Source organism: Heliangelus exortis, chromosome 9 (assembly GCF_036169615.1).
Source record: "Heliangelus exortis chromosome 9, bHelExo1.hap1, whole genome shotgun sequence".
Lineage (NCBI taxonomy): Eukaryota > Metazoa > Chordata > Aves > Apodiformes > Trochilidae > Heliangelus > Heliangelus exortis.
This window is the reverse complement of record NC_092430.1, coordinates 2,636,860-2,664,725: the sequence shown is the minus strand read 5'-3', so window position 1 is coordinate 2,664,725 and position 27,866 is coordinate 2,636,860. Positions and strand designations below refer to the sequence as shown.

The 27,866-nt window shown below is 39.8% G+C and overlaps 1 protein-coding gene across 3 annotated transcripts in view; it reads left to right on the top strand.

Moving 5' to 3' along the window:
- Positions 1 to 27,866, top strand: part of LOC139799598 (glypican-5-like) — a 338,529-nt gene that overhangs the window by 97,707 nt on the left and 212,956 nt on the right. For 2 of the 3 annotated variants that reach the window (XM_071751697.1, XM_071751699.1), the window contains exons 4-6: positions 17,623 to 17,753; positions 21,999 to 22,058; positions 23,907 to 24,032. In XM_071751697.1, coding sequence (XP_071607798.1) covers positions 17,623 to 17,753; positions 21,999 to 22,058; positions 23,907 to 24,032 — 317 coding nt within the window. The remainder of the gene's footprint in view (positions 1 to 17,622; positions 17,754 to 21,998; positions 22,059 to 23,906; positions 24,033 to 27,866) is intronic. The other variant, XM_071751698.1, reaches the window with a different exon arrangement.

Below are 27,866 nucleotides of genomic sequence, written 5' to 3'. Positions count from 1 at the left end.
GTAGATGCTTTGTGGCTTGGCTAACAAAAAGCCTGGATTTTTTTTTTCTCTTTACGAAATTCCCAAGTGCTACTCCTACAGTACATCATTTTACCAACTTTTTTGAATTTGAAAATGTAATGTAGGACGTGCAATAAAAAAGAGAAAGCATACTCACACTTGAAGGTTAATTTTATACCCAGTTTTATTTTCTTTTCCTTTATGATTGTGATGAGGAGCCGTTCTGGAATCATTGTCTCCTTAGCAAGGTTCTCTGATACATGCTGTGTGGTGTCCCCTCAGAGACCATCAGGTCCTGTATTTTGCATTGCATGTGTGTTTAATGATTTTATATGCATTTATAATTGGTGGACAAACCCTAATTTTGTGTGTGTGTGTGTGTGTAGTGTAAGTTGCAAATTCTTAATTCCCAAAGAAATATTTTTTCATAAAGTAAACCAAGTACTGTGGTGGATCTTCCTTTGATCATCTCAGTGTGTTTACATGTGTCACTAGTGCTGATTGCTACTATGTTCTTTTTCTTCCTGAAACTGATTTACTGTCTGAATCATGCTATTAGGTTGGTATTTATAGGCACTGGAAATCAATCTTCTGGTCTGTAGCTTTGGATCCTGATATAACTCAGTGTTTCAGGATCTCTGACATTCCTTTTATTTTTTGTTGCTGTATGGGTAGCATGCACAAAGTAGAGGTTTCAAAGTTAAGGGTATATATTTGTCTTCTGCAAAAAAGCTTTTCAAAAACTGCTGCAACTTTTCTAATTTGAACCATCTTAGAGGTGAGTTTTCTAAAAGACACCAAGGCTTCAAAAGCACAAACGTGTGTTTTTTTGGAGGTGGCTACTGATGGCAAAAGTTGCAAAGAAAATAACTGAACAAAAGGTCAGTTCTGATTCGATAGACAGGGCTGGCACTGCAAGCAGACTGACCCCCTGCACTGCATAGCAATGAGAAGGGAGCTTGGTGAGAAAGTTCAAACTGCAGAAGATTATCCTTTCACAAATAAATTCCCCAGTTGGAAATGGTAAGATTATACCTCTGGGGAAAATACCTCTCTGAAGAAGTGTTTATGCCACTAACAGGTTTTCGAAACTCTTAAATCTTCTTGAGTAAAAGTAACAAACTTTTAATCCTTTTAAATAAATTATATATTTTCTGTCAAGAACAGGTCTACTAATTGTGACTTGCTTAGGGAGCTAATACTCTTTAGAAGAAAAAATCCTCAGATTTGCATAGCAAAATATATTTTTATTCCTTTTTATTGCCATGCTTTTTGAGTGGCTGAAAGTTCCCTGAGCTTCCAAGTCTTAATATCTACCACATTTTAATATAACCATCTCATTTACTTGTGGTGAGTGTGCTCTTTGCATTTTTCTGACACAAAGCATTTTGTTACAGTGCAATCCACATTCAGAATATGGACTGGGAGTGTCCAAAGAACAAGTTGTTACAGCAGCCTCTTTGGCAGTCCAGTAAAAACACAAAAGCTCTCTAAACATGGGGAACACGGTTTTATGGAAGACCATGCTAATAAAGTTTACTACAAAGTTGAGATGTAAGAAAAATTGTTAATAATACAATTCTTAAATCTGTAGTTTTGATCTGTTTCAAGCACATCTTCTAAGGAAAAGGGTAGGTCTGAAGTGTGGTAATGATGATGTGCCCAAAGTCTATGTATTGCATTGAATTACTAAGTTGGAAATTGATGTCATATTATTTGCAACTGATAAATTTAAATTAGGTCCCAGTTCTGCTCCAAATAATGAATTGAGAGCTAAGCCTGCTGAACTCCAATAGTAGCATCAGTGATGAACGTGTGTTCTGGGATATTTGGGTGATGTGACATCAAACATACATATTTTTGTGTAAAAGATTAGTTTGATGTTTATTGGACTTTTCTACATTGCCTTTTGCAAAGCAGATGTTATGTCCACAGACTTGAGGTAACTGAGCTAGATATTTTAAGAGGAAAAAGTCCTTCCTGTATGTAGAAAACAGAACTAATAATTTTCTGCATTTTTTTCATCAAGAAATGATGTAAAAAGTTCATAAGAAAATACATTACCAGGCTTCTGCACATTTTCTTAATGGAAACTGGCTTGCTCAGTACTTTAATAAATAACTTGCAGTCTCACAGTTCCACTGTACAGATCCCTGACAACCTTGATGTTTTTGGTTTTTTTTTAATATTTATTAAAATACACCCTGGTGATGAAATGGGAGTATAATGCTCTTAATAAACTTTTGCAAAAGGTGGAAAAGTGATAAAGAATGTAGGATTGCTGTGGTATTTAATATGATCTATAGAATCTCTGTGGTTTCAGGGGCAGGAGGAGCTTAGTCAAATTTGTTGCCTTTATTGGGAGTGAACTCCAACACTTGGTACCTTGAGGGTATGCTGTATATGGGGAGTTTAGCATTTAATTACTAGTATTTAATTAACTAAGTATTTAATTAACAAAGCTGGAAGGCATGGATGGCAGGTACAGAGAGAATACCAACCATTGCCTCAGTTGTAATTAACCTCTTGAAAGGCTGAGAGTGGATTTATCCATATTTAGAAAGTATTTGTTTCAGCACCTATTTTTCTCTTAGTAACAAATCTCTTTCAATTTCTCAATTTTTGAAGCAATAATAATAGGAAAATGTTAATATTGAAGTGGACTGCTAGAGAGGATCAGCAGTAATCTCAAGGTTATTATACCTGAATGACACTTTCTCTTATTGTCAGTGCATACTTCCATCTTGTGACTTCTTTGCAAAACTCATTCTTTTCCAGCTTCTTCCTGCCACCCCTCCCTCTCTCCACCCCTACTTTGGGCTATATTTGAAAGGTTAATTTTGAACAATATTTGGTTTTGTTTGGGGTTGTTTTTTTTTTTTTTTCTCCTTAGTTGCTTAAAAAGGAAAGCTTGGAGACTGTTTCTCTCATGATGCAAGTTTCACTTCTTTTCATACAGAATAATTAATATGGCAAATCCTGAAGCCTGCTGCTCTTGTTGAAAACTTGCTTACTGCAGGGGATGGTGCTGTGGGAGATCTTCCATTCATGCAGGTCAATGTCACCATCAACAGTCACATGGATATGAATTAAAAGGCCATTTGTGAAAACTGGTGATTGATTGCTATTATAAATTTGGGGCTGTCATGTTTTCTGACAGTATTCCAGCCCTATTTCCAAGAAAAAGATCCTTATGGATAGCACTGCAAACTCAATTTGATTCTTCAAAATTAACCTGTTATCATATTTATCTTTGAAATTAACTTTAACTAAAATTCATTTCTGGGGTTGCATTCCTGTAAAGAGTAACAGACAAGTGCAGAGCCCAACAGTCTCCTTGGAACTGTAAACCTAGAAAGTGCAGGAGAAAACAATACAATATATTCTAACAAAGAAATGCACAGCAAGCACGTGCCTTCAGGGGGTTTGAGACCACTTGGTCTTGAGTATTTGCCATCTGGCAAAAAATCCTTGGTCTCTGAGGACTCAGGAAGGAGGCAGAGACCTCCTACCAGGGAGTCTCAATGCAATGCATCCTTTTGGGACTTGGGGAATGAGGAGACTGTGGTGTTACTTTGCATGGGTATTCAGGATTGTCCTCTGTGCCAGTATTTACTGCAAAATGCTTCAGCTTTGTAGCAAATGAACATTCTGGTCATACAGGAAAATGGTCAGCAGATGGACTTCTGAATGTCATGTAAACCTTTCCCTGCCTAAGGAAAGAAAAATTATCTTTGTGCCATTCCTAAGAGATGGTCTCTGAACTCTTCTGTAGTGATGGAGATTCTGTGATGTCCCCAGTTCCCCAGTCTTTCCAAGTTTTTCTGTTACTACTACAAGGAATTTTCTCTGTTCTGAACTTAAATCTCTTATGCAGCTTATTATGACTTGTAAGAGTTTCTCTTGTAAGGCTATAGATAATTATTTTTATATGCTGCATAATTTTACCCATTTTAATTATCTGAGTGTATCTTTTTTTATGCTGATTGGTGCCAGATTCTTCATTACATTTCAGATTTATGGGCAACTTTTTAACAATTATCTTCTCATGTTTAGGTAGCATGAACTTATTTTGGCAATGGTTTTGGGCCTTGACTTTTTAGGCTTTTAAAAACATCATTTTACTCTGAAGAGCTTTCTGAGACACACATATCCTACAAAGAGATTCAAACAAAGTGAGAAACAATTTCACAGGAATGAATTTTTTAGTACTTTTCTATGACCTAGGATGTTTTTCAAGACCTCTAGGATTTAAGCCTGAGTGAATATGGGACAGGCAGCTGGTTTTAGAAATGCACCATGAAATGGGGTTGCTTACATATATTTTTGTTGTCATCCTTACCAAGTACAAAGGGAGCTATGCATGTACATTTTTTTTTAATATTAACAAAAACCCAAACCCACCCATCACCAGTATGAAAGTTTTTTCAGTTCAGAATGTCCTGGTTTGTATCCCTCTCGAATTCCATAGAATCTTATGGAATGGAGAATAGGAGATCAGATTCCCAAATAAGTGGTATTTCAAAGTTTATTTGATTAGGGCTTTTCCCCTGTGACATGGATACCTTTTGTTTGGTAATTCAATCACATGTGGAAGTGCAGTCTATACATCTTGTTAAGTTTACCCTCTGGCTTGCCATGATGGGGTCTTTTTCATATGTTTCAGCAAACCATGTAATTGCTTCTCCAGTGAGCAGTCTGAATTTTTTTTTTTTTTTTTTTTCCACCAGAATTAGTATTTTTCCTATAGAAAAATTCCAATTAGGAATCAGTCTCGTTTTATTCTTAAAATTAACTGATTGGAAAATAAACCAGCAGTTTTGCAGTCTTTCTTTGTTTCCTTTTGATTAGGCTTTAAGAGTTGCCAGCAGAGCAGTGGGATGAACTTCATGAACCTCAAGATGACTGCACATAGAACTGCAGCTATTACAGTGAATAAATTTATTTGGTGGTACAATCCCTCACTGATGGAAATAACAGTGGTTCAGAGTTTTTAGACAAACATCCATAAAATTAGATTGGGTTAGCAGAATGCCAACAGTAGCTACTGTACTTTGTTTCATACTGGAGTTGAACGTACAGGATCCCAGTGAAGTTTTAAAATCTAAAAGAAAATAGCCAAAAGCAGCACATATTCAGATGAAGAATTTGGTCATGCATGTTTTCCAGCAGCTGTTTTTATTTTAGGTTTAATTTAAAATACATTCAGCTTAATTCCATGTTCAGAATCATCAAAGCCTACCAAAAATCCTCAGATTTTGTTTCACAGAGATCATTATCAAGTTCAGAACAATTGTATGTTTATTACTTTCATATTTTGCATTTCTGGGGTTTCGTGTGCTACCCAAGGGCATGGTCTCACTCAAAGAATAACAGGAATAGGCATGCTTTTCATTTACCCTTTTTCATTATTACAGGCACACTATATTAAGACCTGTTTTAGAAACAAGCCAACTTTACTTTTTAACCTCCCATGTGTTTTATTAGGCTGCTGAGGTTTTAATCTCTCTCTTTCTCTTTTTTTTTAAAATTTATTTTATTTTTATGGTTATGAAAGGAAGGGATTTTGGTCCCAATTCCCATCCGTGCCATGGCCTTTCCAGAAAAGTTTTTTCATACCAAATTCTGTATGTAGCTCTAAATAGTGGCTGATCAAAGCAGCAGAAAGGGCACAGTATAAATTCAAGGAGTGTTTTGTGTCTGTTTTTTCCTAGAAGATGGTTGTACCCTGCAGACCACTGTCCTCTTCTTGTGCTTTCCACTTCAGCAAGCACTGAAGTCCCACTGTGTTTCCCATCAAGTGTTCTATGCAGAAGGTAGCAGTGCCCATATAGACATCTTTAGTTAAAGGCAGTAAAAACCTTATGCTCCATAGCACTGCCCTCCCATCCCAATCTGTATTTCTTACAGTAAGGAATGTCAGCCCAAGGTGTCTAGGATTTAAGGCTTGAGGATTCAGTTAAACATCTAGAATTGAGAAAAAATCTCCATATTTGTAGAGCTGTTTTATTATTATGGCAATGGGTTTTGTCATGTCTGTTCTCATCTCTGAGAAAAAAGCTGGATTTAACTCTTTTTGCTCAGGTAAACAGATAGCAGTCTGCTATTACCACTTCTTGCTTCCTGCTGTTGATTGCCAGTGTTGATTTTTATAAACTGTGGATGAAGGACTTTGAGTCAGCTGGCTTCTACAGTCTAGTTTTTATTTTATTTTTATTTTATTTTTATTCTATTTATCCTTCATGAATGTTTAACAATGAAAACGATGATGTTTATGGCACTCTCAAGATGATTTCAGTGCATTTTAAAATCCAGTTCCAATTAGCAAAAAAAAAAACCCCAAACTTGGCCCCAAGCAGTCTGATGAGCTTACATCAATGAAACTGTTGGTGTTAAGTGTGAAATTCCATGCATGGTTTGGAGTAGAAAGAAACTAGAGAAGGCAATGGGTAAATAAATGTTGGAGTTTCAGAAATGGGAAATGTTTTTTTGTGATTAGTGTTTTACTTGCTGCTCTTAGTTGCTGAGAAATGACAAGATTTTACAGGTAAGGTACTTGCCTATACTGGTCGTGTTGCCTTGTGAGAGTCTGAAAGGGAAGATGGAATTCTGACTATGAAAGATTCTTTGAGTGGTAATGAAATGATCTCAGGTGTGTGTGTGTGTATATATATATATATATATATGTCTGAGCTTTGGTTTGTTTCCTGCAACCAGATGATGACTTTTATCTTCACTGCTGTGTCAAGCTCTTGCTTCAAGAACTTGCTCCTAAATAAGACCTTAGGTTCTGTCCCAGGGGATGCTAAAAAATCAGCTTTTGGCCATTTTATTGGCTCAATTTGGGAGAATGTACCCCCTTAATTTGCATGATAAAAACCTTGCAGGGTGCTTTTTGTGTCAATATTGTAGCAATCCTATTTACATAAGGAGGTTCTAAGGAAGCAGCCTGAGCTGGATACACCAAGATATGAGCATGAAATAACTGCAATCTCCTATTTAGCATGAAGCCTCTGAAAATTGCCTTCTCCTCTTGGAGGAGACTGAGGGGTGTTTATAAAAATCACCTCACTGATGTTTATAAATATGTCAAGGGTGAGAGCTAGGATCTTCTCAGTGATGAGTGATAGGGCAAGGAGTGAAGGAGGTTCCATGTAAACATAAGAAAAACTGTGAGGGTGACAGAGCCCTGGCCCAGGCTACCCAGTGAGATTATGGAGTTTCCTTCTCTGGAGACATTGAAAACCCCCCTGGATGTGTCCTGTGTGACCTACACTGGGAATCCTGCTCTGGCAGGATGTGGGGACTTGATGTGGAGGTTCCTTCCTACCCCTAACATTCTGTGATTTAGTGGGATATGCCACTGGAGATGCTGGGGCTTTCCAAAACTTCCAGTTCACTGGCAGGTTACTTATGGAATTGCAACTGCTGTTGCAGCACTGGGAGCTGAGTGCTGCTGTTGAAGGCTGGGCATGGGGAAATGGTCCTGTGGGGTATGAACATGGATGGAACGTGGGGTATGAACATGGATGGAACATGGGGTATGAACATGGATGGAACGTGGGGTATGAACATGGATGGAACGTGGGGTATGAACATGGATGGAACGTGGTGGCAAGAGGAGGGGTGGTGGAACAGGGGCTGCAGGTACTGAAAGGCTTTCTCTGAGTAGGATGGGCAATTTCACAGCACAGTTCCCATATAGGAGCAGGGTGCCATGGTGCTGGCCCAGGTGGGTGCAGGGAAGGGGCAGCAGTGTGCTGTGTGGCTGTGAGCTGCAGGGGATGTGCTGTGCCAGCTCTGTCCTCCCCACAGATGTGAGCCTAGAGCCATCTGACTGTGGGTGCCAGTTCACCAGCTCAGGCTGCAGAGCCAGGGAATAGTTTGGGATACAAACAAAGCAAGCTAAACAGTAAATTACTTTTCCCCTTGTTCTGAGATTGTTGTAGGTCTGTATTTTGAGGACAGTGTCTCTTGGCACATGCATTGAAAGGACCAGTAGCTTAATTTAGCTTTGTTTTGAGCCAGTAGTGCTTTCTTATGGCTAGGAAAAAAAAAAGGGGGGGGGGGGGGGGAATTAAACTCTTCCCTATGCACTGAAGTAAGTAAAAAGAAAAAGCATAATACTTATGAAAAACTGGTACATGTTTTTAGAAGCATATGAGCACAGACTCAAATCAACTGCTTCCGGTTCCTATTTCAGGCAAGTGAAATAATTATTGAGTGAAACAAGTTTGTGTATTCAGGGCAGTTTAATTGCAGCCTTAAACAATAAGTTGGGTTTGCATTGATGATTGCCAGCTCCTGTTGCTATGCTGGGCTGCTGGGTGGTCTTGGACATGAACAAGGTGCATCATGTTTGGATTGTCTGCACGTTTGGGTCTGCCCTGGATCCACCAGGATGTTTGAGTCCCTGCTCTTGGGAGATTTGTAACCCAGTTCAGCAAATCTGTGAGTTTTAGGTAGGGAAAGCAAGTATCTAATCATGCAGGCAGTTTGCCCAAGCTTTTGAATTAAATGTGATTTAATTGTCGGAGAACTAAGTAAGTTGTCAGGAGTTGGTCAGTCCCAAGCCTGTCCTACATGTTTTTCTCAGAGCTGTTAATCTCTCTGCCTTAATATCTTTGTCTGAAAAATGGGGATAAAACAAAAAAAAAAAAGTTACTGCCTACTGTGAGGGGGGGGCCTGTAAGATGGGAAAGTTGCAGTGTTGATAAATGTCCCTTGAGGAGTGAGGGAGGATGCTTTCCAGCAGCATAAGTGTCTCCCTAAGGACATAACTGCCCTGTGAGTGCTGGGTTGTGCTGTCACAGGACATAGGCAAGTTCTGATGGGGAACTTTTTCTGCTAACTGTTAACACCACCAAAAAATCACAGTGAAAGGTGATGAGTGCTTGGTAAATGGATGCAGTCCCAGTTTACTGAAGTGACTCTCTAACTTGCTGTTGACTATGCATGATGTTCCTGTTTATCAACCTTTCAGTAAGACTTAGTATTGTAACAAGACACTTATTTTGAATTAGCATATTTTTAAAAGACAAAATAAGTTTTCACTACCCTCCAGCTCAAAGACAAGCTGTCTGATTTTCTTTGTTTGCTCCGATTATTTCTCTGAGATTTTATAAAAGGCTGGGAAAAGTTCAGGAAAAAGGTGTTTGGCTTTTTTAGTTTTTTGTTTTCATTTGGTTTGGGTTTTTTTTTTTTTCATTGTTTTTGCTTGTTTGGTTTTTTTGTTGTTGTTTCTTTGCTCTTGTTGCAGAGCTTTATCAGAAATGGGTCAGACAAGTACATGAATGGACCTCAGAAGTTTCAGTGTGTCATCAGTGAGGAAATGGTTTCTAGCCTAAGGGATAAGGGGCAAGACTTTTTGGAAAGATGTAGTAGCATGAAGTGGATCCTTCTGTTGGTTTTGTTTTAACAGAGCCTGGGTCAGAAATGATGTTTGGGATGACAGAGACCTGACAACCCTAAATGAAGAGTCATGGTCTTGGATCCGTTACATTTATTATATTTATCTTCATTCCCTGTTTTCAGTTCTGTCTTCATACCTTTCCTCTTCTCTAACACCAAACTGCTGTAGTTGTACCATTCCAACACTCTGAGCATAGTAAAAATACTTTTGGAGAGAGCAGGCAGTGTGAGGTGGTGCATTCCTGAGACAGTTTTTCCTTTATTAATTGGATCTTGACTCTTAAGGTGAAACATATACTAGAAAATTATGCTTTGTGTCTTGCTAGAATGATCTCTGTCTTGGTTACAGGTACAATGTTAAAGGTCTGATCTGCAGTTTGAATTTAAAGTTGCAGATTTAGTATCTTCATCTGCTTTTAAATGCAGAAATACTCAGCCAGTACAATGACATTCATGTTTTCATAGCCCTAAACAAGTCCACATTAACCAATCACTGCAGAAAATCCCCAAAGCACTTTTCCTTCCACCTGGCACACAGGTCAGAGTCTACCTGCAACATGTTTAGAAACCAAAAGCCTCTTGATGCCAGTGAGGTCTGTCCCAATGGATGTGAGGAGCTGGGCCTCAGAAGGGGCAGGGGTTTTGCACTCTGCAGATTCCCAGTCCTCTGTGATAGAAAAACCCCTAATAACATCTATTTGAGGTGAAGGGGGAAAACAGGTGTTTTGGTGGCCACTATAAATAACACATGACTGCTGCATTAGAAATAATTCCTGTACGAGACAGGAGAGAAGTCCTGGAGTTTGCTCAAAGTGCAATGTAGTTGTCTCAATGTGAAAAATGTCTTCTAAGTATTTTTAAATAAGGGTGGCTGCCCCTGGTTATTGTGCTTCATGCTATTGCTACAGGGCTTCAACAATTACTCAAGCCTTCATTGTCAACTAAAATTGCTTGTGTTCAGAAAAAAAAAAGCCCAGGAAAACATACTGATTTGGACAGCAGCTGTCAGAAAAACATAATTGTGACGACCTAGTTACTGAAAAATAGAAACAATTGCATTTATTTGTCTTTTCCAGTTATTGTATTCCTGTCATAGACAAAATGGAATGTCAATCTGACCCTCTTTGGGGGGCTTGCCATTGTTATTGACATGTTTATTTAGTGATTGCATAAACTTACAGATTATTTCAGCTAATGTGACAATGTGAAAATATAATGGCCTTCTGTCTCCATATTTTGGTTCAGTCACTTTCATAATGACTTTTGGAAGATACAGTTCAGGCATTTCTCTGATTGTTGAATGTTTGGAGATGGAAGTGTCAGACCTGGACATGCTGGAGAGGTGGCCCTCAGGAAGTTCAACATGGCCAAGTGCAAGGTCCTGCACCTGGGTCAGCACCACCTCAGGCACAAATGCAGCCCTGGGGGGAGAATGGGTAGAGAGCAGCCCTGAGGAAAAGGGCTTTGTTAAAAAAGGGTTTTTATAGCTCCTGATGTGACTTCTGCTTTATCTGCCCCTGTGCTCAGCCCTGGTGAGGCTACACCTCAAGTCCTGTGTCCAGTTCTGGGCCCCTCAGTTTAGGAAGGATATCGAGGTCCTGGAGCAGGTCCAAAGGAGGCAACTGGGCTGGTGAAGGGACTTGAGCACAGATCCTACGAGGAGAGGCTGAGGGAGCTGGGGGTGTTGAGGCTGGAGAAGAGGAGGCTCAGGGGAGACCTCATCACTCTCTCCAACTCCCTGAAAGGAGGTTGGAGCCAGGGGGGGGTTGGGCTCTTTTCCCAGGCAACTCTCAGCAAGACAAGAGGGCACAAGAGGTCTCAAGTTGTGCCAGGGGAGGTTTAGGTTGGACATGAGAAAGAATTTCTTTCTGGAGAGGGTGCTCAGCCATTGGAATGGGCTGCCCAGGGAAGGGGTGGATTCTCCATCCCTGGAGATATTTCAAAAGAGCCTGGATGTGGCACTCAGTGCCATGGGCTGGGAACCACGGGAGGAGTGGATCAAGGGTTGGACTTGATGATCTCTGAGGTCCCTTCCAACCCAGCCAGTTCTAGGATTCTATGAAGACTAACATGCTCTTTTTCAGTAAAGATATCCAGGGAGGTTTCAAAGAGGTTCTTGTGCCTGTGCCAGCTGGTGACCTTCTGACTCCTGGGTATGATCCCTTCTGCTTGGTGTTGCTGTCAGTGCTGGAGCTGATGGAACTGCCTCAGCTCCAGGGGAGCCCTGTCAGTGCAGAACCCTCATACTGACACTTGGCTGCTTTGGCTGCAGAGGGCTGAGAAATCAGAGAGAGTGTCCTGGGAGCAGAGGTGGGGTGGTGGTGCTGGTGGTGGTGGCACTGCCTTCTCTCCACCTCTCAGTTTGCAGGGGGAACAGGACTGCTGGGGGGACTTGAGGCTGCAGTGATCACTGCTCTGGACAACACTTGTGGAGTAAGGAACCCCTAAAAGGATATAATGGTGTTTTCCTTTTTGTATGTGATCTGTGGTCTTTCCCTGTGACTTTTTTATTTGATTATTAAACCTTTGAGGAAGAATTTATGAAGAGCTTTCCTTCGTTATGTTTTAAGCTTGCAGTGATAAAAGAAATTCCAGTGATATTTTGATAATTGCTTTCATTTAAGAATGGGAACAACTAAACAACAAATAACATAAAATGCCATTTCAATATACTCTAATTGAAAAGTGACAAAAGAGAAATTTGAAAAAAAATATTTTCATTGACTTTCTTGTTATCTTTAAAGTTATGTAATTTTTCTGAGAGCTTGGATCTGACTTACTTGGATCAATTCCTAATGGAATTCTCCTTCCATACTGTATTATTGTAATTAATTATAAAATTGAGGTTAACCTTTCTAGGTTGTCAATATCTAAGGACAAATGTCACATCTAACAAAGGCTGCCTGTCAGGAAAGATGAATATTGAATCTTGGGGGTATTGTGAGGGTGGAGGGGAGCTGTCGTTACCTCTCAGGTGCTCTTTGTATTTTGTTTTGGCTTTATAAATGATTGCTTGTTCTCTTTTCAGCTGGGTAAATATATATGGAATTTGAACAAAAACCTTTTAAAAGCTCCTAACAAAAGAGACCAAGTTATTGGCTCACTGATAGTTACTGATAACCTGAGCACTGCAGGCACTTTTAAAAGCCAGTGGGAGCAGAAGAGAACATTGTCATTTACAGTGAAAATTTGTTAGAGATAAGCTGTATAAACTCCTGAAATTCCTGATATCAATAAGGATATCAGGAATTTTACATTTCCTTTTACATTTCTCCATAAATCCCCTACAACTGTCCCTGTGAGCAAAATCTGTCCGTATGCATTCAGACAGAGGTCCATGGAGTGCCCAGCTGCTTGGCTCAGTGATGAGCTAACAACCACTCTTTCTTAAAGATCTTGTAGAATAAGGCCCCAAATTCTTCTTACTCATCATTTGCATTTTTAATTTGGGAGGCCTTGTAGAATCTGATTCATTTGAGTGCCTGCTGCAGAATTTTACCCATGTGTGTGTGTGCTCAGTGCTGCTGCTTGAAAGGATCTCTCCTGCAAACTGAACCCACTGAAGACAACAATGTTGATCCACACAAGCACAAAACCTCCCAAGACAGCACTTTTATGTTTTCAAGAAACATTTTTCTCACCCTGAGGAATTCATAATGCCACCTCCTTGGTGGAATTTCCAGTATCTTGTCTCTGCCAATTTTCAGAAGATTAGAAGCAAGTTAATTTACACTAAATTGTCCAAGAGATTGAAGATCAGAGAAAGGACAATGTTCCTCTCTCAAGTGAAAAACAACACATTGATGTTAAAAAAAAGAGCTAGTAATCCCAGGTTGTGTATTGCTGAACTTTGCTACCAGCAAAATTCTGCATGTGCAATAGGTAACATGAATATTTAGTATATATATAATAGGTAACATGAATATTTAAAAGAAGGCAAAATCAGAAGTTATTTGCTCTTTTCTAATGACTTTATTCTCTCTGCTATTGCTGCTGCTTTGAGTGCAAGATTTTATTCAATAAGCCATAAAGAGAGGCAAGGAGCAATAGGACATGGGCTTATAGGACACTGGCTTTCCCCAGTGTGCTTCCACTCATCTTATGGGCATTGGAAAGGAGCGTTTCACAACAATACCATAATACCAGGTGACAGCTACTGCAAAGGACAGGGTTCTGTATTTGCATGGTAAACTTCAGTTAGAATCCTAGAATCATAGAATGGGCTGGGTTGGAAGGGACATCAGAGATCACCAAGTCCAACCCTTGATCCACTCCCCCCGTGGTTCCCAGCCCATGGCACTGAGTGCCACATCCAGGCTCTTTTGAAATATCTCCAGGGATGGAGAATCCACCCCTTCCCTGGGCAGCCCATTCCAATGTCTGATCACCCTCTCCAGAAAGAAATTCTTTCTAATGTCCAACCTAGACCTCCCCTGGCACAACTTGAGACCTCTTGTGCCCTCTTGTCTTGCTGAGAGTTGCCTGGGAAAAGAGCCCAACCCCCCCCTGGCTCCAACCTCCTTTCAGGGAGTTGGAGAGAGTGATGAGGTCTCCCCTGAGCCTCCTCTTCTCCAGCCTCAACACCCCCAGCTCCCTCAGCCTCACCTCACAGGACTTGTGCTGGATCCCTTCACAGCCTCCTTGCTCTTCTCTGGACCTGCTCCAGCACCTCAATCTCCTTCCTGAGCTGAGGGGCCCAGAACTGGACACAGGACTCAAGCTGTGACCTCCCCAGGGCTGAGCACAGGGGCAGAATCCCTTCCCTGGACCTGCTGGCCACGCTGTTCCTGAGCCAGCCCAGGATGCCATTGGCCTTCTTGGCCACCTGGGCACACTGCTGGCTCCTCTTCAGCTTCCTGGCAATCCAGACTCCCAGCTCCCTTTCTGCCACTCTGTGCCCAGCCTGGAGCTCCCCATGGGGTTGTTGTGGCCAAAGTGCAGGACCCGGCACTTGGCCTTCTTGAACCTCATCCCGTTGGGATCAGCCCAACTCTCCGGTCTGTTGATAGCTTGGCCAACAGCAAATGTCTTGAGCCATTGGTCATCAGCTGATAGAAGGATATTTCTAACCTGGAGGAAATGGGATCTCATGGGGAAATTGCAAGTTTGAAAATTAAAACCTGATTCCCAGTATCTCAAGTGTTTCTTGCTTTGCTGACTTGGCTGCTGGAACCAGCAAACTCCAGTTCTGACTGGAAATGTGTTTGTGGCACTGTGGTGCAGAGCTCAGGTGTGCTGCTGCCTGCACAGCCACCAGGAGGCTGAGGGATGGGATTTGTCAGAGGTGTTCAACCTGATGCTGGGTTTTTGTAGAGCTGACTGGGGGGACAGAAATCTGCTGGGAAATATGTCAGTGTTCTGGTAATAACTCAAGGCCAACTCAGTAGAAAAATGTTGTATTTTATGGTACCAAACTTCCCATTAAAGAATCAAAGAAAATTACTGTTCTGAAATAGTGAAAAGTTCACCTGCTTGGGAGAGAGAAGATTCTTGTGGTGTCCAGAAGGGCATGACATTTTTCCCTTGTTTGATTATATTAGGTATATTAAATAGGACTTAAATCTTTAAGGTTGCTCAAGCTGCAAGGGTTTGAAAGATTTTGGACAAGATTTTTTCAATTTATTTTAGTTAAGTCTCTGATAATTGTAAATAATCATTCTTTTAGAGAGCAAATAGTAAGAGGTCAAGCAATCCATGTATACATGACTCTCTATTTCATTACAAAGGAAAGTTCACGGGAGAATAAATGTAGGTATGGTTGTTAGAAAATCAGATATTTAAGAAGAACACTGGTGTAACCTAAGATTGGCAGGCTCTTTTTTAAGTTTAGAAATAAAAAATACATGAAATTAGGCATTCTTGATGTTGATTCCTGATTATTCTGGGTACTAAAACTTTTATTTAGGAAAAGAGCAATGGGTTTTATGATTATACTAATTGTTAAATTTTATCACAACGGCTAATATTGTACAGTTCTCTTGCCTTTAACAGTATTTGATTTTTTTTTCTTGTTACTGTGTCAAATTCTCATGTCCACTGCCAGTAGAAGAATGTTAGCTTCTGTTTAATAAATACACAGGAATTCAGTTTAGTTTACATTTTCAGTTTAAGAGATAACTGGGAAGCAATAAGTTACATACAAGGAAATAAATTTTTAAAAATCCCAGTCACTGTGATTAGTAGCACTGTTTTTCCTTTGAGTGGTGAGTCGTGGTTGATAAGCTCTGAATTAAACTGGAATGTCAAAAAGAAAAAACAAAAGTTTCTTCTTTTGGCTGCTTTAACTATTGACTCACAACAAAAATGATGACTGAATTTTTTTTCTCTCTGAAACTTCTCACAGGAGAAACAAAAAACTTGTAATTCTTCAGAACTTACACATATGAGCAACTCCATTGCTTTTCCAAACCACTCTGATGGTGGTTGGTTAAAACTGTGTTCAGTCCACAGTGAGTAGATTTGAGGTGCATGGAATTTAAAGACATGAACTTTGGTGACATGATGTAATCTAAGAGGGATTTTGCAGCAACCTGTGATGGGAATTTGACTCTGTGTGTTGTAAGAAACCTGGGGCACAGGAGAGAGGGCATCCTATGCAAGAATGTGCTCCAGCTGTGCTGTACCCTCTGCTGAGTTCCAAAGGATTGAAAAGACATTTTTGTTTCACATTTTCATCCCACGGAGTGCTTTTTTTGGTTTGGTTTGGTTTTTGGTGTCTTTTTTTTTCTTTTCAGAAGTTTAGAAGGGACTGAAACAGAGGATTTTATTTCACAAAGTTGTGTTTTAAAACAATGCTGTGCTGGTCCCTGGTGAAACCAGAAAAATCTATATGGTGTGTGGTGTTGAGTGAGGCAGGTGGCTCCCACTCTGACTGCTGAGTTATGACAGGATTAATCCTGGATGTTCTCATTTGATTACTACAATTTTAGGTTCTTCCCAGGCTATTACATTGGACCAGGCAGTAAGTCATACAACTAAAGCTGATGTTAAGTATTATACCTTTACAGCTTCCAACCTTTTGTATTTGACTGGCTGTTTTTTCAGAAAAAAAAGTCTTGGCTTCACATAGCAGTATTTTCCCTGGAGGAAATGGGCTAAGGTAGAGAAAATTGCCCTACACTTGTACTGATGTCTGCAACATAGTGGTGCAAAGGGACAGAGAAAATTATTTGAAGTTGTATGTGGTCTGAAATAGTCAGAGGAGAGGCAGCTGTGACTCAGGGTTTTAAAGATGCAGTAAAATGCACAGACCAGGAGGAATCCATCTCCTGGTTATGATGGAAAAATGAAGAAGGGATACAAAATTCAGTGCTGTGTGGGATGATGGATTCTGTGTGATTAAGGTCTTTGGTAGAACTATGCCCACAGCAGAATTTCCTTTGTCTTTTTGTGTTTGGTTGAGGATTTAAGTGTAGGTGAAATCATTACATATTACTGATTTGTGGATTAGAAAAGGGAAGAGGTTTGTCTTACTACTGTCACTTCAAGCTGCTACAGCAAATAAATGTGGCAGGATGCAGGAGCAGTGTCTGATCTGTGGTGCACAAAGGATAAACTCAAGTTTGCTTTCTCCTGCTCTTGCATTAAATCATCTGTGAGAAGCTTCCTGGAGGGCAATAAGGGAAAATGGCTGAGAGATGTTTGTGTTCCAGACCCAGGACCCAAGGCACTGATGATTCCCGGGGCTAGAAATTCTCCTTCCATTCTATTTTATCCAAGAAAAGACTTTTTATGCAGTGAGTCGTTGATGCTGATTTCTTTTGCTCATTTCCTTGTTTTAAGGGAACACATTGTCAAGTTAAATGCTGGAAGACTCAGTTGGCTTGTGCTTACAAGCCCCTTCACACACCAGACAGACTCTACTCTCTATGTGTAGGGCAGATTTTCCACTAAAATCTGTGTACCTTTAAATTCCAGGTATGCTACTAAACAAAAGTAGCAAAGTAAACAGAAGTTTGGTTTTACAAGACTTCCATCAGTCACAAATCCCTGACTGTTTGCTTTCTGGTAGCAGCGCTCTTTGTGCTGCCTCAGAATTTGTTCATCCTTATGCAGGGGAGTAGTTTCCACATCCTGGAAAGAAGAATCCTTTCATTCTTTCACCCAGACACCTTCTCTTGGAGTAAACACAAGGAAGAAGCAGACCTTTGGGCATTTGTAAACCAGATTCTCCATTCAGACCTGGTTTTTCTTTCCCTTCCTTTCATACAGGTTGATAAAGTGTGTGGACAGCCCAAACAAGAAGAAGGGAACCTGTCATCAGACAATGTAGTGCCAGTGAAGGAAGTGACTGAAACCCAGAGATTCGTGATGGCTCACACCAGTCTGAACAATAAGAGAAGGTAACCCTAAGCAAGAAGTTACTTTGAGATAAACTTGTACCCCAGTTTGTGTTAATGGTTCCTTGCACCACAGTGTTTAAGCCAGAGCCACAGTTCTGTCCCTTTGTCTAGGTCCCTTTGTCTAGGTGCCAGACTGCCACACAGATGTCTTTTTGGTATTACGTAGCAGGTCTCAAAAAAAAAAATCTTTTTAGAAGCCAGACTTGATGTCATCATTTAGCACCAAGGTGCTCGTTATTCCCAGAAATTTCCATGAAAAGCATGGAAGCTTTTCCTCAACAAAGTCTGAGTAATTTCCACAACTCAGTCTAAATTACTCAAAATACAACTGCCCAGGTCTTTAAAGCCTTGAGCCTATCCAGGGACAGAGGTGGGAAGGAGAAGAGTGAAAAGGAAAAATTCCTTACTCTGACACCAAATCAGCCCCTCATTTTGCCTGGCTGGGGAGGAATAATAGAATCCCTTGTAATACCCTTGATTTGTTACCTAACAGAGCAAGAGCAGAAGCATTGATGTTTAGGTTTATTGTGTCCACCTTGGCTTCTGTTCTTCAGCTGTGTGCCAGCTGAGATGCTGGTCAGCTGAATTCCTGCCACTGGCCCTGGCAGGTGTATCCCTGCTCCCAGATCTCCAAGTCTGTCTTTCACTTTCCCTTGTGTAGCTCCTGGATTGGTTTTCTGTAAATTTTAAGTGGGGAGGGAAGGATGTATTTACAATCCCACTTGTGGTAAAAAAGTAGATATCAGAGCTAGAAGACCATAAAATCACCATGACATGTTTCTGGCTAGCATGTTGTTCTCTGTAACACCAGTATTAATCTGGAACAGCTTCAGCAAAGTGAGTAGAATTGTGCTGGGTTTTCTCCTCCATCTGACAAAAGTATCTACACTCCCCAGGGAGTCCATGTGTATCTCTTTATGTTGGATAGGTGGATGACAGACAGCATTATTAAAATTATCATAGCCTGGATTCTGGAGGTTGAGTCATGAAGATGGGATTTTTTTTCTGGTTCTATTTTAATTCTCATCTAAGCTTGAGTGAGTGAAACAAACACTGCTTTGAAATATAAAAGTTGTAGCAGCAAGGTAAGCTCTGTGAGTGACAGTGATATTACATCCCTTTGTAATTTAAAACCAAAACACAACAGTTTGTGCTAGTGCTTGGAGCTAATCAAATTTTACCATGCAAATCAGAGAAAAGAGCCTTAAGGAAGTTAAATTAATAAATTCAGCAGTAATAACCCAAAGAACAGTTGTAGAAAAATTAGTGAAATATCCTTTTAAAAAACAGTCTCTGGACTGTCTTCTGGATAACTCATGGACTTCACTGTGACTTATATACCCTGGCAACCAAAAAGGCAAGATTACCAACCTGTTAACAGGTAATCTCTTAAGCACATGGCAACTGGTGTCTTTAATGGCACCACAGCAGTTCTTTCTCACTTGAGGAACTGTTCCATCCTCTTCCCAACCATCTACAATTCCTTTTAAAAGGGTAAGGCCTGTAGATGGAAAGTATACTAAAGCTAATGTGTTGTGAATTGGATAGTTTCTCAAAATTGGTCTAGACACTGAAAACTAGTTTATCAAAAAATCTAAACTGAGGCCATCCTTAAGTAATTAGCATAAAACATTACTGAAACACAGTGTTGACAGGTATTGTGGAAAGCCTATGCACCAAAAAAAGAATGATGGAGCCATGCCATAATTAGTAAAACTGAAGAATATTTTTAAATGTTCCACAACTTCCCTTCAAACACATGGCATGAGGCTTCTACTTTCCTTCTTGGGAACAATTGTGAAATGGTAAATAGAGTATGATTGGCTACACTGCTGTGGTGTTCATAATCTATCATTTGATCACAGCTGATATCAATAAAAAGCAATTTTAGGTAGTAGAATTTTATAATGGCTGGGTGAAATTTTTCATGCAGTAAAATGCGTGTGGAGTGACAAACAGCTCCTACAGGGGATCCAGATTCTGAGAGTAATTGTGTGAATCTTTTTTGGTGCTGTTCCTTCTGGCAATTTAAAAATGAAGAGCAATAGCATCAGCTGTCTGTCAGTCGAGGCACAAGGTCACATGGGGGGTCAGCCCATCTCAGTCTGATGATCTGTGTAGTAGACATCCCTTCAAATGATCCTTAATTTGAGGGGAATATGGAATATGACTCCTGCCTTATAAGTATAAAAGAATAAGGAAAGCAAAAGAGAATAAATGATCCAGCACTCCCCAGGTAAACAGGAAAGCTGCATATTCCCTTCATGTGTCAGAATATTCCCAAGCTCCAAGAAAACCACCAGTATGGGTGGCACGTGTGTTGGAGAAGCAATAATAAAGTGGCCTCTAATCTCTTCTGTAGTACCTGCTTAGAGATGCCCTTAAAAACCTTGGGGCATATGTATGTTTGCTCCAAAGGTACTGCACCTTTACAAGGCCAGTTACAAATTCAAGCTCTTTTTCCAAGGAGGTTGAGAACCTCTGGTTTCTGCTGCTGAGTCAAGCCAAGGCTGCTCGTGTGGTTGAAAAGTGAGGCTGTTAAGGTGGTGTCTTTTGCCTGACAGCTTTCTTCTGAGTGTGTTTTTTGATTTTGGAGGGGGCCAGTCCTTCTCACACTCCACTGTTCTGCACAGTGTTCTGCATGGTCCCTGATTCACATAGCACGGTACATAGCAACTGGATCCTCTCTTGCTGTAGTTGAACCCTTTTCTGCTCTCCTTATGAGTTCTTGGGAGATTTCCCAGCTTTATTTTCCCCTACATTCCATTCCTGCATGGTTGGGGTTTTTTTCTGCAACATTAAGTGTCAGGGACAACAGTGTAAGCATCTGAAATTTTAATAAATAGTGCACGATCCTGTAGGAAATATTTTCCTCTGATTAAGATGAAAAGCATAGAATTATTTTTTTCCATTACACAATCTTATTGAGGGATTAACTGAAACTGGCAGGATTGCTGCTGTAGTAATTTTTTAATGTGGAGGTTACTATAACATGCAGTAGAGATGACAAGAAAATTGAAACCATATGATGGTACAGGGAATGTACATGGCATGTACAGAATCTCAATCAGTAAATTGGAATTTATTGCTGAGTTCAGCACAAAGTCCTGCTCTGGGCAGGGTCTGGACTCCAAGCAAAGTTGAATACCTGCCTTTTGACATGTCTGCTGCATATAACATTTCAAACCACTAAACATAGACTGGTTACAGAGCTGTATATAAAAGTATGTTATGTTTAACAAAGAAACACAACATCATATTAGGTCCCTAACTCGTGAAGTTTGGCTTTGAAATTGTTTTCTTGGAATTTCTTAGCTATACTGTGAACTTACAGATTTTTTTATACTACTTAAAAGAAACAATTTTGAGTTTATTTAGGAATGTTTGAAGTTGATGACATCTATTTTATTTAATGTTAACTATCTGTTGGGTCAGGTATCACAGGATTTTATTAAGATTTGAGTATTAAAATGCTAGTATGTATCAGGTTACTAATGCCAGCTGAAAATAAATGTACTGTGGAAATGAACCAAACATTTCTGACTGACTGGCCAAGGCAGAAGTTTCAACGTGTCCAGATTTTCCTTGTTACAAATTCTCAGGTCCATTTTTGACTGGTTGTGTTGGAACCACTGCTTCAGCAATGGCAGGATAACATTAGGGTCTGATTCCCCTGTTCTGCCAAGTGATTCCAGGGGTGCAATCTGAGCAGAACTGAATGCCAATATCTGTATTTGTATTGTTTATTAACAGCCAGCAAATTGCTCATACCAGAAAATGAATGCTACTCAAATGCTATCCCTCTTCCCATGGTGCTCATTCTAAACTCTGTCATTGTTTTTTTGTATAGTCTGACATTTACAGTTCTTCCATTTGGTATCAGTTATGGTTAATTTAAGTACCACTGAATTTATTTGCAGCTTTCTGGTGTTTGTGTGCTACAACTGTAATTGTGCTTTTGTTTGAAAATTAGTGGGATAAAAAAAATATCAGTTGTATTATTTATTTTCACTATTGCATTAACATTTTTAATTGCATCTGTACTTTGGAAAAATCTCATGACAGTTTTCTTCTTTATTTGTTTTCTTAAATTATCCTATGCATGTGCTTGATGCTCTTTCTTTCAAATAATTTTTACTTTTCTCTTTTGTTTCTCATTTCTTTTCCTCATTTGCCTGAATTCCTGCTTCTCCCCTTCTCCCCAACCTCTCCTGATTGATGCTAATTCTCCCCGGCCTATTCCAGTTCTCTGCCTCTGAAAGCTTCAAAGAATGACAAATCAAGAAGTTTGAAAAAAATCTCTCGGTAAGAATGGAAACAAGGTGACAAGGTGACATACTTTGTTGTCTCTACACTTAGCTGATCTCTATTGTAAGCTGCTGTTTCAGCTGTAGTCTAGGAATTGGCATATTTGTGGTTACTGCTTTTATACAGGGGGGCACTAGGAAACTGTACATTTGCTCCCTGGTGTTTGTAGTGTTCTACTGATGAAAAGTTAATAATTTCACTTGTTAAAATTGAGTTGGACACAGAATTCTGCCTTTGCTTAAATGCAATTTTGGAATGTCAGGTTTCCACTGTGCTGAAAATGCACATTTAAACCTCTTGGGAGTGAGCAGAGTACAACAAGCTTTAGATTCTTAAAGGGTGCTCTTCTCCTTCAAAGAAAACTTCAGTTTAGAACAATTAAAATCTTAGCATCCATGTGACCTTTCATAAATGATACTATTAGCTTGTTCCATCAGGCTTGTGACCTTCTGTCTGGGCCTAGTGTTGCTGTATAAATAGTTAGAGCTCATATTCATAAGTTAGGGCTCAAGAGGTAGCAATACTGAGTGCCTCGTCATAAGCCCTCAGATTCCTTCTTTAAGCAAAGAAAAAATGATGGTTTTCCTGCATTTTTAGGGTAAGTAGTTCCTTAGGACCTTATCATGATTAATTCAGCTAGAGCAGGTTTTCATCACAAATATGGGGATGGTCAAACACTTTTGAAAAAGCATAAAGACAGTCATGGGAAAGGATGAGCAATGCCTAAACCTGGCTGGGGTAGATACCCAGCCATGAATTTTAATATTATTTAGAGCACCTGTTGCTCTAAAGGAATTAGAATTTCTATCTGGTTTTGTGCCAGTCTCCAGGCAGCCATATCCACAGGTACCCCCTTACAGCCTGCCAGGCAGAAACACTGTAAGCCAGAGTGAATCCTTTGACCTTCCCAATGGGGCTGCTGGGGGACTTCTGAGACAATCAGATGGCTCCACAATAACTCCAGCTCAGTTTCATGTCCTGTGTCTTGTTCTCAATATCTTTAACATCTTAGACCAAACAGGAGCTTATTGTAAAGCTGTTGAGATAGAGTAATTTTCATTTTTAATACTCTCAATTGTGTGCCAAATTGGCACTTATTTTGTTATGGTTTATTTTTATGGCTACCTCAGCCAGCTATAAATTACAGATATAATCAGATTATAAAGTAGGAAGCAGTTTTCCCCCAAGACATGTTTCCATACACAATGATCAGCAATGGGCTGCTTGTACTGGCCAGGAATTCACAGCCTCCTCTGAACAGGTGAGGTCCCTGGCATGATGAGAGAAATTTCTTTGTAATAAGAGTGGGAGGTGGACACTGATGATGGGCAGGAACTGGCCCCACCACATCTCAAGGAGATAATTTTTTGTACTCTTGCTGCACGTGTGGGGTACTTATAGAATATTGCAGGGGCTGTGATGGGATGTTAGATTTAGGAAGCTTTTCCACCCAGGAGCTTGCTGGCTCTGATTTTCATTTATTTCATACATGTACTGGGAATGGAGAAATACTTACTTCAGTAACAGAGAAGAAGCCCAGTCCTTTAATGATGATGTTTTCTCATATTTTTTAATCTTTTTATAAAGAGACAGTAGGTGTAGACTTTTTTCAAATGTTGTGAGATGCAGCAATCTAATTTGTTAAAATCCTCTGTTGTGTGTAATTATGTTCAGTAACGCTGGGTTAAATAATAAGATGGGATGGTGTGTAGGAGTAGAAATGCACAAAGAATTGGATGACAATTTCTGGAAGGGTTCTAAACTCTTAATCTTCTGGAGGGTTAAGTTGACAGGGGGCTTAATGATTATTGTTCTGTTGTTCAGTGTGTTCTTCCTAAATTACAGAGAGTTCATCAGTTACATGAAGCGATCCCGAACCTTTTATGCCTCAATAGCTGAAAGGCTCTGTGATGGAGACCTGGTGATGAGAGACAGCTCGACCTGCTGGAATGGAGAGGATGTTGTGGAAAGGTAAAGTTTATGAGCAAAAGTTTTCCCTAAACGTTGAAAAAGGTGACTTCATATCTTTCAGGTGGTTTCATGAGCATTCTGAAACTTTGGTGTCATTATAAGTTTCTCCTTCATAATGATCTGGATGCTGAAGTGAACAAGGGTTTGGCAAAAATAAAAAGGTTGTTAATATTGTGTTTTAGAGATATTTATACATTAAATATAGTGGAATGCTTTCTCAGAGGGCTGCTTTGAAGAGCTCCTTTCAGTTCTTTTTGAAGAGATCTTGCTCTCTACAGCCCCACTAGCAAGCAGTATCTCCATCACTGGCTGGAGGTCCCTTCCAGCCTGCTGTTTATGGGCTTATTAATGCAGAGCTGAATGTCATGTTTAGCCATAATTAGTGAATATGTAGCTCTTCCTGCAAAGGTCTCAGAAAAATACAGTGACCAGACCATTGTATTTTATAAGGATTTCCCTGATGTTGCTTTTTGAAGTTTCTGGAGTAGCACTTTGAGAAACAACTGTTATTGAAATTGTCCAGCATCCTTACAAGAGCATCTTTTGCACAAATTCTTTTAAAGTAACATTTAATAAATGCACCATTCCATGTGGACACAGCAGCTTGAAGCTCTCTAGAGTGAAAAGATCTTCCTGGTTTGTCAGATAATTTTTTTCCCTCTATTTTAATCAGTGTCTCTCTCATCATCCCTGAGAATCCAAACTGGAAAATACACTCACACTCTCCATGAACTAAAATTTTTGGTGTAATTTCTCTTACCCCATATAACATGAGGCAACATTGCCCTGAGGAGAAAAAGAGGATACAACTCTATCTGTTACTATTGCTCTTAAAGTTTTTGCTGGTGGGATGTGTGCCAGTGAGTGCGTTCCAAAAATATCTTTTTTGTCGAGACAGATGTTCCATGGGGTTGCGTTGGCTTTTATGATAATTCTTTTTACAGTATATTTTGTGGTCTGTAGCAGTTCTAAAAGATAAAGTTCTAGCATTCTGTTTTGTTGCTTGAAAACATGTTTCATGGTTGAAAACTGTTTTGTAGAAACTTACGGAATAATTCCAGTGTGGAACAGAGAGAGATATTAAAATTAGAGGCTGCCCCATTAAAGGGAGTTCTGAGTGTGTAAATAACTTCAGCTTGATTGCATCTGAGATATTCAGAGATAAATACATGTCTAACATGTTCAACAATAACTGTAAAGTTTAATATTCCTCTGTATATTATTTTTTAAAGCATATATTTGAAGATTTTGGCACCAATGCAGTATTCTAAATATTAATGTACAGTGGCTGTAATACTGATTGAAGTTTTTACTGTAAAAGTGAAGGAGGTGAAGTGGGAGGGAACATCAGTATTTCTGAGTCCCTTTTGTTGGTAACGTGTTGCTGGAGTTCAGACAGTTAACTTACAGAACACACAGCTTTCTGGCCTAAAGAAAAACAAGAAAAGCAAAATCAAGAGAAATATTTTCTGAATTTACTCTCTGAACAGAAAAGTTAATTTAGGTTTAATTTTTATCTTAATCTGTTTAAAGAAATAATAAAAAAGCTATTAAATAGCTGATACACATGTTTCAGAAAGGCATGAATGTGAAAGCTGCTTGTTTTTTCCTTTGCTAGTGTGTAACTTTCCCAGAGCTGCATAGGGTGGAAAAGCTCCATGTTTGAAAGGGGCAGGAAGCTGGGAAGAGTAGCAAGGAGAGGACTGGTAAGAGCCCTCATATTTTGAATTAACAAGCAAAGAGGAAAAAAACATAAACCAACACAAAACACTACCAAACTTTGAAATATATATCTGTGGTTAATAGAAAAAAATAGGCAACTTAGAATATAAAAGTTTCAATCCACATGTTTAATCAGACAGCAATAAGCATATATTTATCAGTTCTGTCATAGCACTTGTTGCCTTAAAAGGAGGAAACTTTCCAGGCAGCCTGCAGTGCCATGCAGCAGCACAAACATGGTTCCTGCTTGCTGGCAAATGTTTTTATAGGCTGCACTTGTCACCACAGGAGAAATAAACCTGATGATGCCTGAAGATGCATTGCTCTTTGTCCTTTCCCAGGAGAGTACAGGATTAAATGTCAGCACTAGTAAACAGCTCTGAACTCAAAGCAGAGCCTTATTCTTAACTCTGGATCAGAAAATGGCTCACCCCTATTAATCTGGATCTCTTGTGAACCTGAGTTTAAGGTTACTCAGGCTGTGGAACTGTCAGAAGCTGCAGTTCTGTTACCTTGGTGCATTTTACATTTCATAATGCCATTAGAAACCTGAGTGATGTTTACATTGCATGCAAGCTGGCATTCAAGCTCTTTAGAAAAAAAACAACCTTTAAAAATAATTTGACACACAAGTTCAGCCTGAAACAATATGAAATTATTACTCACAAATGGGGATGGTGCATTCAATTAGTAGAGAGAGATCACTTGAGGTCTGTTGGAGGAGCTGATAAACTGGATTCTCATTGTACTTTTAAATTTTTTTATAACTCTCAGGACTGGGTTTTACCATATTTAAGTCAAAGCACTGTCAGGAAAACCCCCACCATCTTAAGCTGACAGTAGATACACCATAAAAATAGCCAGGTTATTTCCACCAGTGTGAGAATATCTTTCTGACTTGCTCTTCAGCTAACAGCAAAACATGGATTTCCTAGGAATCCTCTAGTGTCAGTTCCAGGCCCTTGAAGACATGAGAAACACTTGGATCAGGAGTACTGCCTCTCTCATAATTACTCATTTGAGCAACTTGTTCCTGGAACAAGATTGCTGTGCAAGATAGAGTCCATGAGGCTCTTGAGTGATCTGGGTATACAAAGAACTCTCAGAGAAGATGAGGCTAGAGCAGAAAAACTAGAAAAATATTTTTTCAAAGTGAAGCAAGCTTGGAGAAATGTCTATGCTGAAGCCTTTCTTTGGCATTTCTTTCATTTCTGTACAATGATTGTCTCAGTACCATGCCAGGAGACAAGGCTGCAGAATGTGAAAGCAAGAAGCATTATGCACTGCTAGGACCAGACACCATTTGCCTAAGAATTCTAGAAGGACTAAAGGGTTAAATAGCTGAACTACTCACGTGTGATACTTCAACTAAGCTGAACACCTGCACTAAATCACTTTCTCCCCTCTCCCTGATTCTCCCTAGTATGGGATTTGCTTTCTCAGGTCTCAGCCTCATAAGTGGCAGACAAGTACAGTGCATTGACCAAGGACTTCCCCAAAAGCTTGTGTTGAGATTTTCTGCTGATGTCCAATTTACATCTTCCCTCAAAACATGGATTCCTGTTTAGAACTCCTTTTTTTGAAACTTGGCTTGGAGTAGCCCCATGGGACTGCTCTTTCTGCTGGTAGAGAAAGAAATGGGAGATGATGTCTCCCTGGCAGGCTTTTGGGGTGTTAGCAGAAGAGTAGTTCTGATCTGGAAATAGCACTTTAAGGGAACAGGTTGTGAGGACTACATTAAACTTAGATAATCATTGTCTTGCCATCTCTGCTTGCCCATTTATCTCTTGCAGTTTCTATTTCAAGAGAAATAAGCCAATAATAAATATTAAGGCAAGCAGTAATCTGTATACAGAAGAATGGGAGCCTTGTGAGTGTAGCTGGCATTCCTTGTAGCCAATTCTAGGCACTGCATACTCTCTTTTGCCATGGTGGTGACATCAGTTCTCAGGAAGAGGCTGATTACAATCTGAAAACTGTTACCTGCAGTGCACCTTGCTCTGGCTTCAAGCCTGCAAGGTGAAAGTTACTCAGAGGCACGTTCAGCATCTTTGGCACTTGTCTTTCAGGTGTCATTGGCAGCTGCCTCCTTTCTGAGTTCAGGTGTGATCC